The 13,561-nt window shown below is 36.6% G+C and overlaps 3 protein-coding genes across 3 annotated transcripts; 1 reads left to right on the top strand and 2 right to left on the bottom strand.

The window, feature by feature from the left end:
• Positions 1-69: 69 nt before the first annotated feature.
• On the bottom strand, positions 70-1,285 carry LOC149385750 (uncharacterized). The gene is made up of 2 exons (XM_089627287.1): positions 754-1,285; positions 70-546 (listed from the first exon to the last, which is right to left on the bottom strand). Exons 1-2 carry the CDS (start codon positions 1,261-1,263, stop codon positions 70-72), a joined length of 987 nt encoding a protein of 328 aa, XP_089483413.1. The 5' UTR covers positions 1,264-1,285.
• Positions 1,286-7,998: 6,713 nt separating this feature from the next.
• Positions 7,999-11,759, top strand: LOC149385749 (beta-fructofuranosidase, insoluble isoenzyme CWINV1-like). Its single transcript, XM_089626895.1, has 6 exons — positions 7,999-8,497; positions 8,995-9,358; positions 10,194-10,352; positions 10,447-10,685; positions 10,762-10,852; positions 11,405-11,759. The coding sequence occupies exons 1-6, from the start codon at positions 8,004-8,006 to the stop codon at positions 11,591-11,593; spliced, it is 1,536 nt and encodes a 511-aa protein (XP_089483021.1). The 5' UTR covers positions 7,999-8,003; the 3' UTR covers positions 11,594-11,759.
• An 84-nt stretch (positions 11,760-11,843) lies between these two features.
• Positions 11,844-13,496, bottom strand: LOC149385748 (nucleosome assembly protein 1;2-like). Its single transcript, XM_089626896.1, has 7 exons — positions 13,381-13,496; positions 13,239-13,300; positions 12,970-13,154; positions 12,707-12,896; positions 12,554-12,597; positions 12,268-12,409; positions 11,844-12,075 (listed from the first exon to the last, which is right to left on the bottom strand). Exons 1-7 carry the CDS (start codon positions 13,409-13,411, stop codon positions 12,007-12,009), a joined length of 723 nt encoding a protein of 240 aa, XP_089483022.1. The 5' UTR covers positions 13,412-13,496; the 3' UTR covers positions 11,844-12,006.
• Positions 13,497-13,561: the final 65 nt, after the last annotated feature.

Below are 13,561 nucleotides of genomic sequence, written 5' to 3'. Positions count from 1 at the left end.
ACATTCAAAATGTAATACATAGCAAAACACCAAGGAAGTTCTAGATATTCAATGATAAAACGTGTCGAATTACAAACCAAACCAATGTCCCATCCCCGGAGCCCTCATTTCCGGTGGAATTGGGTTGCGACACGTAGCTCTATTGTGACCTACACCTCCACAACGGGAACATTTACGAAGCGGGGCATCAGATTCTCCAAGAGAGGGAATCCTTCTCTTCTTAGGTCTACCCGCCGGACGACCTAAGAAGTTAGGCGGATTTACTTTGATCTGCTTGATTTCGTCGGGAAAAGTCCATGACGATTCACTTCCTTGAGGATGAATAACCCCTGCATACGCCAATTTCCAATACTCGGTCGTGTAGTACTCTGCACAATAGCTCTCAACTGGTAGGTTGCGTAAGCGACAAGCCGCAATGGCATGGACACATACAAATAGATCAGTTTGAAATTCTCGACACGAGCACGTCTTATCAATCAAGTTCACTGCCCATGGTGTTCCTTCTGTGTCTAAAACCTCGAATTCGTATACTGCAGAAGGCCGGACCTAAAACATAAGCAAAAAAAAGTTTAAACATAATCACTCAGTCCGTGACACATGTGTCACGAAATGACCCGAGTCCGTGACACTTGCGTCACGAAGTGGATTCACTCCGTGACACATGTGTCACGGACTGAAGTCACTCTGTGACACAAGTGTCACGGACTCGGGTCATTTCGTGACAGAATTTAAAAATTAAAAACACACTATAACCTGCATATTTGCCGAGACAGCAAGTTTTTTTAACATTTCGGTATGATATTCCATTGACAACACACTTTGAGTTGATGCCGCCTTTTCTCGTCGTTGGTAGAACCAAACTTGCATTCTCTCCCTCAACCAATCAAGGCACTTCACTATTGGAAATGATCTTGCTTTAACAGTTAACGCATTCAAAGACTCTGCGTTGTTTGAAGTTATGATCGTATACCTTGATGTCTTGAAAAAACAACGTGCCCACTTCTCATTTCCTACTTCGTTGACAAGGTACGGACGTATCAACGGGTCTTCCTTGTCCAACATGCGCATAAACTTTTGATATTCAAATATAGTATACGCTTTTGCTGCACCGTAGAACTTCCAATTGAATTCCTTGCCAAGTTTTTTGAATTTTGCCTTGACGTTATTCTTCACGTGGTATGCGCAAAAACCATGTTCTGCTCTTGGAAAAACTTTCTTCGCGGCGTTAATGATTCCGGTGTTTCGGTCGGATACGATGACCATGTTATCCCTCTCCCCCAATGCTTCCTTAAGTTTGTTGAAGAAATAAAACCAGGACTTGGCAGTTTCGGACTCACCAATACCATAGGCAAGCGGGAATATTTGCTCATTTGCGTCCATCGCGGAAGCCGTAAACATGCTGCCCTTGTGATAGTTTGTCAAGAAGGTTGCATCAACAATTACAACATGCCGACAATACTTCCATCCCTCTCTGAACGGAGCCAAAGAAACGAAAAAGTACATGAAATATTTATGACGGTCAGTTTTTAGGTCGATGAGAGAACCTGGATTCTTTTGCTCTAACATGTACTTGTATTTTGCAAGAGAGGCATATGACTCATCATCAGTCCCATACAAGGATTGTATTGCACATTCTTTTGCCCTCCATGCTTTTCTGTATGAAATATTGACTCCAACCTCTGTTCGCATGTAACTCTGAATCTCCTTTGGGGTACAACTATGTACAGTTGGATCAATAAATTTGTGTTTCACCCTCTCTCCAACGAACTCTGCAGTAGCTTGCGGTTGCCCTTTTTGTCTTTCCTCCACAGAACAAGTGTGCTTTGGATCATATCTTGAACCATAAACACATACACACGATCAAAAACAATTTAAAATTAAAAGGGCATACATTTCCTGACATATCTGTCACGAAGTACATCCACTCGTGTCAGGAGTGGATTCACGTCGTGATAGATCTGTCACGGACTGATTCATCTACGAAGAGAAATGAAATTTCAAATAAAATCAGTTTTTAGGTCGTGAAATTTTACCTTCTAATTTCAAAACAATCCGTGTTCTTTAGCTTCACTGCCCGGACCGCCCAATCACAATTTTTACCCGCACAAATGACATGAAGTTTGAGCGGAGATGAGTTCTTCGTTTTGAACCGATAATGATTATTGATTGCATCCATCCGCAAATGCTTCAACAACGCCGCTTTGTTTGCATATAATCCTTTTTTTTTTACTCTTACCGGAGATAAAATATCCAACACCTCAATATCGTTACTCTCGACACATGTATTTGATTCGGGAGCCGTAACCGAACACCCCCCATTCTCTTGGCTCGATACATTCTCTTTTCTTTGTGATCGAGTTGGCGGCTGTGGTGGAAGAGGAGGCTCTTCCGGGTGTTGAGTCTGTGGTGGAGCCTCTATTGACAAAATAACTGGTGGTGGAGACCTTCTGGGTTGGGGTGTTGCCTGGCTAACAGTATTCATGTCATCCAACCCAACAGTATCATTGTCGAAAGCCTCCGGACTTGGTACGTCCCATTCACGTGCCTCGGATATAGGACTCGGCATGTTTGGAATGATCCTGCTTCGATTGCAACCAAATCCACTCTCGCTTGTGTTTGCTGTTGGAGTGGATCCAACCCGTGGAGAAGACGCGCCATCCGCTTTTTTATCCTGAAATGCCTCCGGACTAATCTCAAGTACAAGATTCAACTTCGTCCGGTTCGGTTCGTTCTTCCTCAAGTACAAATAACATCGCAAACTTTCGTCGTCGTCTATGGTTGGCGGTACGAGCCCGTCAGCTTCATGCTTGACGTTGATTGAATGCGTTTCAGGGGTCACGTTCAACCGATCATACAATGTTTGCATCAAACTTTGGTAATTCAATTTGGTAGGAAGTAAAAGCGTAAGAGTACCACCCTCTTGATATACGCCCGGTTTTACCCATTTCCCGCTATGCTTAGCATATAAACATATTTCCGCCATACCTGTATACGTTCACTCAGTATTAGAAATGAGTATTAAAAGACGGTTATTAACATGGAAAAACATCCAGTTCGTGACACTAGTGTCACGAAGTGAATCCAGTTCGTGACACCTGGAAAATTTCAACACTGAAATTCCAAACACCATTTTTGGCGAAGTAAAAACTCAAAAAAGCTTTGGAACACGTTCAAACTGAACGAAATCACTAAAATAGCTCTTAGTTGTTAGAAGAACAAGCTACTTACCCAGATTTGACGCCAAGATTTGACGGTCACCGGAGAAGACACTCGACCCAGATCTGACGACGGTGACCGGAGAAGACTTGGACCCACGCTGAAGAGGGTGAGCGATTGAAGAGTGAGCGTGAATGAGAGAGATGCTTGGAGGGAAATGAAGATCTGAGTCAGCGTGAATGAGAGAGCTGCTTTGGAGCGTGAATGAGGGTTTTTTTTTTTCAGAGACCGTGAAAGAGAGAGTGAAGATGAGAGAGTGAGCGCAAGAAGGAAGATCTGAGGGGAGGGTAATTGAGGAAATTTTTATTTCTCTTTCCTAGTCAAAGTAACATATGTGTCAAAATATTGGTTTTGGGCTAAATATGGTAAGTGACAACAAGATGGTATTATTGCTGTCAAAACCCCTATTTATATCATCACATGATTTGTAAGTTGCGATAAGCTGTTAGAAAACGTTGACCAGTGAAGATCATGTGATGCATAAACTGTATGTTTTTAAATAATAAAGCTGACAGCAAATTATATTATATATATAAAATAGAGTAATTCTCTTTACTTTAAAAAACACCATTTATGAACATTTTTTTTTTTAAGAAAAAAAAAAAGAGATTTGACCTTAGACACAAATAGTATTCATACATATAATTTTTAATTTTTTTTATCAAAAAAATAAAAATATCTCAAAAAACTTTAAACACATTTTTTTAAAACTAAATATTTATGGACATATCTCTATATATTTTTTCTTCCGTACTAAAATGTATTAATTATTCCGCACCAACTTGCGAAAATACTGCTTGTAAGATTAATAAGGGAATGGATTCTTTAAATATTATTATGTGCAGCGAATGCCCATTATTGGTAGAAATATTATAATGATTTGAAAGTATTTTGTCGATTAGTTAAAAAAAATTTATTGAAAAAATGGGGAAATGACACATATACACTTTGTATTTTAGTGAAATGCCGAATTTAACATTTGGTTTTAAAAAATGTCGAGTTCATACCTTCTGTTTAACAAAAATGACGACGTTATACCCTGAAATAAACAACAGTGTCACAAATTTTCTTTTCATTGACTTTTCTCGTTGACTATAATATTTATATGTAAACACCAATTCTCTTTATTCATTCGCGTCATATATGTAATTTATTTAAAAACGAAAAAAACAAGAGTTTATGAATCGTGGATTCATTGAATTTTCTTGACGTTGACTATAATATTTATATGTAAACACCAATTATCTTTATTCATTCGCGTCATATATGTAATTTATTTAAAAACGAAAAAAAACAAGAATTTATGAATCGTGGAGAACACATAAAGAGACAAGGGCTAAAATCAACGGTTGATAGTCATCAAAATTTCATATTCAAATAGAGACTTCATGATTCAGAGTTGCAATTCGAAAACGGAATGAAGTCATCTCTTGGTAGGCATTAGCACAAATATAGGCATCGTCGCACCCGATGCCCAAAATGTCGCACCTAAAAGTTCTTCGGGTATGAATTTGGGTTCGCACCCCGAAAGTCCGTCGTTAAATGCTTCTGGTGTGATTTTTCGCACCCAAAGTCGCACTTATTTTGCTTCCAAAAATCTCAAAAATCCTGACTTGTCGCACCCAAAATTGCACTTATTACGTGATCCGGCGAGGAGGGGACGGCGAGCTCCGGCGCGGAAGAGGGGAGAGGAGCAGAGAGAGAGAGAGAGAGAGAGAGAGAGACTGAGGTCGGCGAGGGCGAGGGCGAGGGCTGAGGTCCGGTGACGAGGAGGGGCGCACGCGGTGGCCGGGGCTGAGGTCGTCACCGGAGAAAGAGAATGATGGTGAGATAGACAGAGAAAGAGAGTGAGATAGACATAGAAAGAGATAAAGATAGCTTACAATGAACCGACGAGGAGGAGAGCAGCGAGGGAGGAGGTCGGCTCGCGACGATCAACTCGCGGCAGGGAGAGGTGACGTTGGAGGGCGGCGAGGAAGACGTGACGTCGGACGTTGGGGCTGGTCGGAGGCGTTGGTGACGACGGTGGCGATGGTGGCTTCGGCGAGAGAGTTGGGCTGGTGAGCAGATCAAGGGAATGAGAGAAACCAGAAAATGAGAGGATTTTCGGCAAAGTGAAGAAGAAGAAGAAGAAGAAGGAAGTCGATGGTTATAATGTTACCCTAATATTATTCGGTGCGACATATCGCACCTGTTGTTCATATTGAGTGCGATATGTCGCACATGTTGCTCATATCGGGTGCGACAAGTCGCACCAGATAGTATTAGGTGCGACAAATCGCACCCGATACCACTTAAACTTATATATATTTTTTTGTTTCTGGAATGATATCCGGTGCGACATGTCGCACCTGTTTCTAGTATTGAGTGCGACAAATCATACCTATATGAGTATTGGGTGCGACATGTCGCACGCAATAGTAAAAAAAATTAATTTTTAATTTTCAGACTGTGAAAATAAAAGGGGGATTTTGAACGCGCTTAAAATTTTTGAAACTTTTAGCTGTGACTTGTCGCACCGGATCGTATTGGGTGTGATAAGTCGCATCGGATACTACTAAAAATTAGCGAGATTTTTAGTTTTATGGAAGGGTATCCGGTGCGATAAGTCGCACCCAATGCCCGTTTAGGTACGACTTTTAGGTGCGACATTTCGCAGCTAATACCATTCCGCACAAGAAAATGAAATTTGTAATAGTGAGATATGAATTTTATTATTTAATTTCGATTTAAGACTACTTTTTATTTCAAAATTGAGAATTTGAAAGTTAGGGTACTGGTTTGGATTTGATTCAGTTTTTTTTATATAAGAATTAACATCAATGAAATTGAGATTTGTAACACTGTTATCTATTTTAGGATATAATTTCGTTACTTTTAGTTAAACGGAGTGTATAAACTATAAACTCGACATTTCACTAAAATGTATGATATATATATATATATATATATATATATATATATATATTATTTTCCCTAACAAAATTGACAAGTTAACCAATATCTACATAAAGGCAAACCTGGTTCTATTTATTTACTTTTAACCTGACCGCATATATAGCAAATATTTTTGTCTTCAAGGGAAACAAATTAATTTAGCTTGTCACCACCACTCATGAAAAGCCACATAGAACTTGAGTAATGAACACTTTTTTTTTTCAAAAAGTTTCAATCGTTTTTAAAAAATATATTTTCTTAGATCTTCCTCTAAATGACTTAATTTCATATTATATTATATTTCAAAATTTCCCATTGGCTGAACCAAAGACGAGAGGAAGCAGCAAATGATGAACTGTAGTGGTGTGGTTTCTGTATTACTTTATTTATTTATTTTGGTATTTTTAGACGTTTGTTGATTAAATTAATCCACAAATTGAAATGTCCAAATCATTCGCGAATAGACAAGGATAAATATAAGATAAAATAAGAGGAAGTCTTGAACTCTTGATGTATGATGTATCTAAAAATACATATCTTCTTCCTCTATAAATAGGCCTCTTATTCCTCCTCTTTCATATCCTCAAAAACCCAAAACACAATGGGCACAATTTTCTCTCAAAGATCATGGCTATTGTGCCTATTGGCTATTTTCCTCAGCCATGGCTTTAAGCAAATTGAAGCCTCTCACAAAGTGTTTAGGAACCTTGAATCATTATCCGTTCAATCAACCTCTGTTAAACAACCTTACAGAACCTCTTACCACTTTCAACCCCCCAAAAATTGGATCAATGGTATTTCTTTTTCTCTTCTTCTTCTTCTTCTTCTTGTTATTTTTATAAGATATTTTTTATTTATTTTTTTATGGTAGCTAATGGGTTTAATTATTTTGTGTTTGTGGCGACGATGACAACGTTGACTGACTTTGTGAAAATGGCCAATTTGGTGTGTTTGATTTTTGATCGCGCGTAGATCCCAACGGTTAGCTCTCTCTCTCTCTCTCTCTCTCTCTCTCTCTCTCTCTGTGATCTTCTGGTTTTGCAATGACTTCGTATTGGTTCCATGTAATTGACTCTACATTTCGTGGAGGTCCAAAAGGAAAGGACTAGGTTCATTGATTGGTTCCATTAGATTAGATTAGATTACATGTCTGAACTCTGAACATGACGTGAAAGTACGAGCTTAACTACATTAAAGTGATTAAACTGTAGTATGGGATAGTACATATATAAATGTATAATATATATAGTATATAATAAAAGAGATAAGACAAACAAATATATATAAGCGCAAATATATGTAGAGTTATGAATGTTGATGATTTTATTTATTTACAACTGGCTACAAAACCATAAGTGCCCAGAAATTGTGAGATATGATTACAAAGTAGATAAAGTTCAGCGCATTGTACTGAATATATATATATATATATATATATATATATATATATATATATATATATATCAGACATTAATGTATATGTGCATTCTCCAGATAAATATTCATTTCAAAAGTTAAAAAAAAAAAAAAAAAAATTAGTCCGTGAGACTCTTTACCTCTATAAAAAAAAGTACAAAAATTAGGTTGGTGTCGGATTTAACCTATTTTAACGAAATTTGTAAAAAGTTCACACAATTTTATTTTGCCCGGGATAACTCATTATTTGACCTGTATATATTATATCACCCGAAAATATTTATTGTCATATTATTTATATTCATATTTCTAATTTCTCTGCAAATACCCAAAAAAAAAAGGCTTACAAGACATCTTTAGATAAATAAAAAATAAAAAAAAATTAAATTGATTAATTAGAAAAAAAAAAAAAATTTGTTTTCCTTTCAGGACCAATGGTGTACAAGGGTCTATACCATCTATTCTACCAATACAACCCAAAAGGCGCTGTTTGGGGCAACATAGTGTGGGCCCACTCAACCTCAACGGACCTGATCAACTGGACCCCACACAAACCAGCTATCTTCCCATCCAAGCCCTTCGATCAAAACGGGTGTTGGTCCGGGTCAGCCACAATCCACCCCAAATTGGGGCCCATAATTCTCTACACCGGAATCGACCCGCAAAACCGACAAGTCCAAAACCTGGCCAAGCCCAAAAACAGCTCCGACCCGTTACTCATCGAATGGGTCAAGCCCACGGACATCAACCCGCTCATGACGCCCACAGTTCAAAACGGAATCAACGCGAGCTCGTTCCGTGACCCGACCGAGGCGTGGGTCGGCCCGGACGGGGTTTGGCGGACCATAATCGGGAGCAAGAATCACCGCACTGGGCTCGCTATTCTCTACCGGAGCCGAGACTTTCTCCGATGGGAGAGAGCCGATAGGTATGGTGTCATGTACCCCCCTTAAAAAAAAATTATATATAAATTAAATTTTTAACAAAATTATAACCAACTAAGACACCTCAAACTTGTCAATTGTTTAGTCAAACGATTAATTAATAATTGAAAATTAGATAAGTTGATTACGTGGCAGACGATAATATGAGTGAAAAATAGCCAATTTCACTAATTTCTAATTATTAACCAGACGTTAGCTAAAATATAATTTAAACATTTTTAGAAGGCTATTTAGCCCAATTTTTCAATCGGCTCTTTCTAATTTATATATTTATTTTGATACATTTTTCTTTTTTGAGTCAATTTTGATACGTTTTAGTTTATTAATTTTTACGATAAAATGAACAATTTCCGGGTCTTAAATTTCACTATGATTAGAAATTTAGTCCAATTTTTTTTTAACATTCTTCATAAATTTAATTTGAGTTCATGGTAAAATTAAATTATTTGAACAATATTTATTTCGTCACATGACCTTTTAGGCCGTTGCACTCGGCGGAGGGCACGGGGATGTGGGAGTGCCCGGACTTTTTCCCGGTGGTGGCGGGAGCCAGAAACGGCGTTGACACGTCGACTCTCCGTGGAGTGAAACACGTGTTTAAGGTGAGCCTCGACGACACGAAGCACGAGTACTACACCGTCGGATCGTATGACCCGAAAAAGGACATGTATGTACCGGATCACGGCTCGATCGAGAGCGATGCCGGGTTGAGATACGATTACGGAAAGTTCTATGCCTCGAAGACGTTCTTCGATAGCATCAAGAAGAGAAGGATTCTTTGGGGATGGATTAATGAGTCTTCTAGCGTCCAAGATGATGTGAAGAAGGGCTGGGCTGGGGTTCAGGTAATATTAATCTCTTCACTTGATAACTAATATTACTTTTGGACATATAATTTTTTTTTTTTATTATTTTCATTAGTTTGAAACGAATGGTGCAATCAAATACTTTAAATTTTTCACAAAATTTACTTAAAAAAAAATTAAACTAATAACTAGAAGAAACTTTTATATACATTATAATTTTACTGTTTTATAGAGTAGGTTACATGTCAATAAGTTTGTATATCAGAAAAATTCAATCCGTATTGATAAAAAAGTGATGTAGTTAAATAGCCAATTTAAAGTTATGAATTTGCAAAATAGTCTTAACTTAATGAAATAGCTAAAATGTGCAGTAATTTGATTTTAACTTTTTTTCCCAAGAGTAATTTTTTAAGTGATAAATTGCTTATAATAATTGTAAAAATATTTAATTTGAACTGTCAAAAAAATTTTAAAAAAGTAAATTTAATTACTTTACTGAAAAGTTGAAACTTTTGATATTTTGCTAATTAATAAGTTTCAAACCGTTATTTTGTATAATTTTTTCATGATAAAATGAGAAATAATTTGTATCATCTCCGGCCAATGCAACGTCAGAGTTAATTGTGGGGGCGGGTGCCACAAGTTCTTCTTGCCTGATGCTAAATTTCATTTCTCTAATAATTTTGATATTTAGTGATTAGTCCTATCCTATATAAGTAAAGATAAGAAAATGGGAAGTCTTTAAAGGTGGGTGGGTGTGAGTGAGCCCATAAAAATCCGTTTGAGAATTATAAGTGATTGAATTGACTTTTGTAAATCAGCGCAAGTTTCCCATTATTTTTTTTTAAGTAAAGTTGGGTATGATATTTGGCAGGCTATTCCAAGGACCATACTGCTTGAGAAATCAGGAAAACAATTGGTCCAATGGCCAGTAACGGAGATAAAGAAGCTTCGTCACAACCAAGTTAAGTACTTCAACAAACCTCTCAACTCTGGATCCAAGTTTCAAGTTTCCCGGGTCACACCATCAAAGGTAAAAGTTTACATTATTACATACGTTCTTTATTCTCTCTATCAAAATAATACAATAACACCGATAATTAAAAATCATAATTATAAATTCACAGGCAGATGTGGATATCTCATTCAAAGTGAGTGGATTAGAGAAAGCAGAAGTGTTGGATCCAAGTTGGACAAACCCTCAGATTCTTTGCTCCCAAAAGAGCGCTTCGGTGAAGGGAAGTTTGGGACCATTTGGGCTCTTGACTTTGGCTTCAAAGGGCTTGGAAGAGTACACGGCAGTGTTCTTCAGAATATTCAAAAGTCACAATAAATATGTGGTCCTTATGTGCAGTGATCAAAGCAGGTAAATTTTTTCATTTTTTACTCCTTTAAATTTTGATTTTTTTTTAATTAAATGATTTGTTGTTGGAATTTTATAGGTCCTCCCTCAATAAAGATAATGACATGACCACATATGGTGCTTTTGTGAATGTTGACCCAGTTCGTGAGACCATATCACTGAGGAGCTTGGTGAGTTGCAATTTATTTAATTAATAAAAAAAATTAATTAAATATAAATATTGACCAAAAGGTTGTCATCTACTACATTGGTCAACATTTTTTGTCCTTTGTAGGCGAGTTCTTTTTCACACCCTCTCCTTTGTTAAAAACAAAATCCATGACTTCTCTCCACATATAATAAAAAAAATATAAGATACATATGATTCTTAAAAAAATGTTCCCCATTATGTCTAGGACCAACTTTTTTTTTTCAATCTTTGATACATTGGTCAACATTTTTTGTTCTTTATAGGCGAGTTCTTTTTCACACCCTCTCCTTTGTTAAAAACAAAATCCATGACTTCTCTCCACAAAAAATAAAAAAAATATAAGATACATATGATTCTTAAAAAAATGTTCCCCATTATGTCTAGGACCAACTTTTTTTTCAATCTTTGATTGATATCCTTTTTCTTATCCAATTCCACCTTTTGAATATATATATATATATATATATATATATATATATATATATATATATATATATATATATAAATATTTTAACTTTACACTATTCTGCAGATTGACAACTCCATAGTGGAGAGCTTTGGTGGAAAGGGAAAAGCAGTGATCACAGCCAGAGTTTATCCCAAACTGGCTATTGATAGTGGGGCCAATTTGTATGCTTTCAATTATGGGTCTCAGAATGTTATAATCACAAGCTTGAAGGCTTGGAGTATGAAGAAAGCTGACCTCAATGGAGACAAATGAAAGTGATGACCATGCAGTGTTGCAATGGAATAATAATAAAAAGAAAGATTTGTTCTTTTTCTAGGCTTTAGAATTTTGGAGAACGCACTTGTGTGGTGATATGATTTATCACATTTGGTTCCACTTCAATAATACAAAGGATATACATTGGATATTTTTTTTTTTACCTTTGAGTTGTACTTGACACTTTTCTGTTTCCCTTCAGAAAATTTTTAAAAAAAATATATATTTAGGTAATTACTTGCATAGCTTATCTGAGTGTTTCAAAATGAAGAAAAATTTTAACTTGAGATCTAAGTTACAACATCAATATATTAATGTTAAACGTACAAAATAAAAATGTAATTTTTCTGTCAATATTAAAAAAAAAGATAAATGGAAGGGACTCGAACTCTATAATCCGATGGTGGATTCTACTGTTGCTTGCACTCGGGAGGACGCTCACCTTGCTCATCTTCTCCGGCTTTTGCTCTTCCATTTTCCTAAATTATAAACAAATCAGTGTACATAACAATATTATTAAAAAAAAAAAAATGTGGTAATTTTTTCAGGTGCTCTCTTTCTTTCGAATAAAAACGGCTCAAGTAACATGACCGAATTTAATTCATTGAGATTCCATACAATTTAATTCAGCAATAAGAATAATTCATTAAAACAATTTTCGAAGGCATTACGTTATTTCCGGCCTTGTCTTCATCTTCGTCCTCGTTCTCATCTTCGTCCTCGTTTTCCATGTCATCATACTCATCAAATTGAACAGCCTCCCCAGTAAACCATGACACCGCATGTGGAATTATTTTATCCCGAATGGTTGACCTGTATTCATGTCACAGCAGTGGGAAGGGGAAGAAAAAAAAAAGGTATAGCCAATTCATTTTATGTGATTCATGAAACTCAGTCAAGATAATGAAATAGAATAAATAAAATTGATCTTCAATAGAAATAGGACATGATTATTACCCAATGTCATAATCCTGTTCCATTTGACTCTGGAGTTCTTCAGCCTGCCCAATAGGTTGACAAACAAACTTTCAACATTGGCAGAGAAGTTAAAAATACTCTTTTTCTTTTTCGACTTTGCAACGACATCTTTTAGACGAGCACAAAACTTACAGTCTTTTCATCGATGATTTCATCGTCAAAATCTGGCACCTGAGGAGGACTAAAGAAGTTGAAGAAGCTGGGACAATCTTCAGTCTTTGTTATGGGTGGTTTGGCATCATTTTTCGATCCACTCTTTTTCGGCTTCTTCTTGAGAATCTTCTGGGTCAAGATTTTCCCCGGATACCATTCAATCTCCGTCCTAAAAGGCTAACTGAACATCAGAAAATGGGAACAAAGAAGAGCAATACTTTCTCTTCACAAAGATTATTTACCCGATAGCATTCTCTAATATCGGCTCGTCGTCCTCAACCATGTGATATGTCTTTGTCAGGACAGTGTTTTTGAAGTAAGGATTAGTGTCAAAGAAGAATTCCAACTTAAATCCTTTGGGGTCATTAATTCTACACCATTTGATGTCTTTGAGATACTTTAGAGCACCCTCGTCGCACTCCGTAATCTGTTCCAGAAAATAGTAAAAGAAAAATACAAAATATTAATCAGCTTTGCAAGTTAGAAAACCCATGTAAAATAATCTCCTTACCTCCTCAGCCATAATTTCATTACTTTTCATTGCATTTAGCCAAAAGTCAGGCACTCCATTATCTGCATTTGTAAGATTTGCCTAGTAAAAATTCATGGGGTTAATTCTCGAAGGTAATAAAGCTACATTTTTTTACAGGTACCTGCAGTTATTTTACCCCCTTCTAGGCCCATTGAAGTTTCCTTTGTCACTCCATCGACTTCGACTATTCCGTTGACAATCTCATACCTCTGCAACCAATTTTATATACATACTAAAGCATATATCTCAATCTCATTATAAAATTAAAAATAAAAAATAAAAAAATTCATAACCTTGATTCA

The sequence above is a fragment of the Urtica dioica genome, chromosome 9, assembly GCF_054948205.1.
Source record: "Urtica dioica subsp. dioica isolate 48M chromosome 9, U.dioica_male_clone48M_v1_H2, whole genome shotgun sequence".
Taxonomy (NCBI): Eukaryota; Viridiplantae; Streptophyta; class Magnoliopsida; order Rosales; family Urticaceae; genus Urtica; species Urtica dioica.
This window is presented reverse-complemented; position numbering and strand designations above follow the sequence as displayed.

Bases quoted from the DNA above. Each gene is read 5' to 3' on its own strand.
- LOC149385750 (XM_089627287.1), bottom strand. From the start codon at position 1,263: ATGGTCATCGTATCCGACCGAAACACCGGAATCATTAACGCCGCGAAG. The intron at 547-753 runs GTTATAGTGTGT...CTTATGTTTTAG, and splicing joins CTGTCTCGGCAAATATGCAG to GTCCGGCCTTCTGCAGTATA.
- LOC149385749 (XM_089626895.1), top strand. From the start codon at position 8,004: ATGGTGTACAAGGGTCTATACCATCTATTCTACCAATACAACCCAAAA. The intron at 8,498-8,994 runs GTATGGTGTCAT...ATGACCTTTTAG, and splicing joins CGATGGGAGAGAGCCGATAG to GCCGTTGCACTCGGCGGAGG. The intron at 10,353-10,446 runs GTAAAAGTTTAC...ATAAATTCACAG, and splicing joins CCCGGGTCACACCATCAAAG to GCAGATGTGGATATCTCATT.
- LOC149385748 (XM_089626896.1), bottom strand. From the start codon at position 13,411: ATGGGCCTAGAAGGGGGTAAAATAACTGCAG. The intron at 12,897-12,969 runs GTAAATAATCTT...TTAGCCTTTTAG, and splicing joins ATATTAGAGAATGCTATCGG to GACGGAGATTGAATGGTATC. The intron at 12,076-12,267 runs GTAATGCCTTCG...TTTATAATTTAG, and splicing joins AAGACAAGGCCGGAAATAAC to GAAAATGGAAGAGCAAAAGC.